The following is a 3,201-nucleotide window of genomic DNA, read 5'->3' on the forward strand; positions in this document are numbered from 1 at the left end:
ATATATATATATATATAGTTCTGTTATAGTTGCAGCAGATATTGAGGAGAAATGATGATTAAAAGATCAGCCAATACCTTCTTTTCATTTCAGTGGATCCTTTTGATGATGATGAAACTCCAAATCCAATATTTTCAAATAAATATGGTGAGTTTGGTTTTGTGTCAGTCCTCTACATCAGAGGTCTGACACAGAGACAATGGCTTCCCTCTAAACAAACCAGTATTGAAGTGGAGTTTTTATGGGTTTTGTTTTTAAATTGAAAATAATCTCTTACTTAGACAGGAGTATTAATTACAATCTGTCAATAATTTAATGAACGTAATTGAATTACAAATTAGAATTCTGTTCACTTCCAGGGGATCTAGATATATTAACAATATTCTCAGTTTGCCAACAGCTTATTAATAAAGCATTGAACTATTGACACAGATATTTAATTACAGTCCACTTTATCTTCATTTGCATATGAAGATAAGACAGCAGTCATATCTAGATTGAAAACCGAAGATATCATTTTCCTTCCTCTTGTTCATATCTCTACACTGGGCAAGATATATCACATTGTGCATTTCCCTGTCAAGACTACAATGGATGTATCAGAATGCTTGGTATGTGATGAGTATTTTTTTAAATTATTGGTTAATCAGTGTAAGAAAATAAACTCCCTTGACCTTTGGAAGCACCCTCAACCTTAGGAGATTTCTATAGTCGGTCTTCTTATAGGACTTTTCCTAGTTGATATCTAGAGGAAAAATTTATGAGGAAAGAAATCCAGAATATTGTAAGCCTGTGAAGGATATCCATGGAGTATAAGACATAATAGGGAAAAGAGAATAAGAGTCAAGTGTGTCTAATGGACTGGAGTAGGAGAGTAATGGAGCTTTCAATTCAGAAGAGCAAAGGTGTTATATTTGTAGTAGATGAGGTAATGATGGAATAGATCATACTGACTGAAAAGCAAATCTAATCTTCTGAATGCAAATTTGACAATAACGTGTGTTTGTGTGAACATAGTTGCTATGAGGGATCATAAATTATATAACATAATATAAGAACTTCAATTATGTTGTTCAAGTACAGAGTCTAGTGTATGATCGTTTTCCTCATATGTTTTGTGATTTGTCTTCATCCTGTTGAAGACAACTAAGTTATCTTATTCCAATGACAGTCATGACAAAGCATAACTGTTTGAAAATGTCTGTACACTTGTACTTAATATTACAGAGGACTGAAGGACAGTAGTATCTGCATATCAGTGAGTGTCATTGGTAGTGACAAGCATGTCAATAGTATAAAGATTCTTGGAGATACAACCCAATATGTAATAGAATGTGAGTCATAAACACCCTTGTCGATATACATTAAGCTTTTGTGGATGTAAGGGGAAACTTCCAGTCCAAAAACTGAGAGAGATGAATGACATAGATGCGCAGTATAATGTGGTGGTTCTCTTACTAGACATAGTTAAAGATGTTGCAGACATCAAGGTCAACAAAATTGTTTTCAGTAATGTTCCCATAAACAAGCAATCACTGGTGTACAACATCAGAGGAAAAATGTCTGGTAGAATTGACTCTATGGAAACACTGCTAGTGGTTGCTGAGAAAGGGAAGAAATATAAGTTAATTAAAGAGGTAATTTTTTTATGGTTGTCTTCATCACTGCATACTGAAAGTGGTGATAACAGATCAATAGTGACAGGGGAGAGAGAGAGAAAGATTAACTTTCTTAGGAGTGGAGAACACTATTGCATGCTTCCATAGACTGGCATAGATCCTTGTAGAAAGACTGGAGAGTTTGGTGAAGGTTTATCTCTGATAGACATTGTTTGAGGGTAGTAGAAGTGACACTCTTGGAACTGGCTACCTTGTTTGGTGGAGTGATCAGGGAAATTTTACAAATCAGTTATATGATTGAGGGGTTAACAGAATTCAAGGAGAGTTTGGGATGAATGTTGTTGGTGGGGTGAATCAGTTCAGAATTGGAAGTAAAAATGGTATTTACAGAGCCATTTTATTTGAAAAGTGAGAGATAGGAGGATTTTCCAGTATTGGTAGAGACTCTCTTGACAAAAGACCAGAAAACTGGCTGCAATTTGGAATATGATAGAGCTTCAAACATGCAATGCCCAAAACGATATCTTGTTTTCCTGATAGTGGTCTTGCAAGTACTGAAGGTTGTGGTGATTGATGACTTTCAGGTGTTTTTAGATCGTATTCTTTGTTTATAATGTTCAGGAGTTATGGGCTTTGATCCTGTAAAGAATTTGAATTGCCATACCTAAGAAGATAGTTTCAATTACTGACCTAGCTGTCTTAGATGGTTCAGAGATGAAAAAACCTTGTTGCTAAAGAGAGCATAGAATTTACGGAGCTCTCAATAATTTGGTGACTTAAAAAACCACCAGATTCAAGGAGACAATATTGATTAGGGAGGAAGCAAGTGATCTGATAGGTACAGAGATTGTTTTGATTCTGTGAAATCTGTGTTTGAAGCAAGAAACAGTTGATGAGGTTTTGGACATTTACTGTGGTACCAGTTAGATGTATGAGAAGGTGAGATAATTAATTGATACATATAGTTTACAAGAGCAATGAATTAGGCCTCTGCACCTTGAGTATTAGTAGTGAAGGTGTCAGAATGATGAACTTACAGAGAGGTGATGTGTAATAGATGTCTTTAGTGCAATGTAAGAGGTAGTCAAATAATTGATATTAATCTAAAGTGTGTAGAGAGTAATAGAGACACCAGATGATATTAGAATGAGTGGGAATTGGACTTTGAACTAGAGATATATTTGTTGCTAATATCTAGGTGTGAAAGGTGAGTGGTTGGAACAGGGGGTTACATATGCACAAACACAGCCTTTCAGAGCAATGTGGGAATATCAATGATGAGTTAGACTATAAGAAATGTGTCTGAGAAATGTTTGAAATTGGAAATTGCATATTAGTAGGAGCAGGATAGTACTAAAGCTGGATCACACTCCATGGATGTCAATGTAGAAGAAGGAGAGTTCTTCAGCAAATTGACTTGTTCTGTATAAACAAATTCCTACATTATTTGAATTTTAAAATGTTTTGAACTGGAGAGCCTTTCATAAGTCAGTAGTTAAGAGTTAGTAATTATCTTAAAGAGACAGCAATATAGACTAGTTTTTTAATGAATCTATGTATATGTGTGTATATATATATATAT

The 3,201-nt window shown here is 34.7% G+C and overlaps 1 protein-coding gene across 3 annotated transcripts in view; it reads left to right on the forward strand.

Moving 5' to 3' along the window:
* Positions 1-3,201, forward strand: part of LOC106871151 (solute carrier family 12 member 4) — a 187,968-nt gene that overhangs the window by 86,885 nt on the left and 97,882 nt on the right. The window contains exon 2 of one of the 3 annotated variants that reach the window (XM_052966163.1): positions 94-147. The exons of the other annotated variants lie outside the window; for them this stretch is intronic. Coding sequence (XP_052822123.1) covers positions 94-147 — 54 coding nt within the window. The remainder of the gene's footprint in view (positions 1-93; positions 148-3,201) is intronic. 3 annotated transcript variants of the gene reach the window in all.

Source organism: Octopus bimaculoides, chromosome 1 (genome assembly GCF_001194135.2).
Source record: "Octopus bimaculoides isolate UCB-OBI-ISO-001 chromosome 1, ASM119413v2, whole genome shotgun sequence".
NCBI classification, from domain to species: Eukaryota; Metazoa; Mollusca; class Cephalopoda; order Octopoda; family Octopodidae; genus Octopus; species Octopus bimaculoides.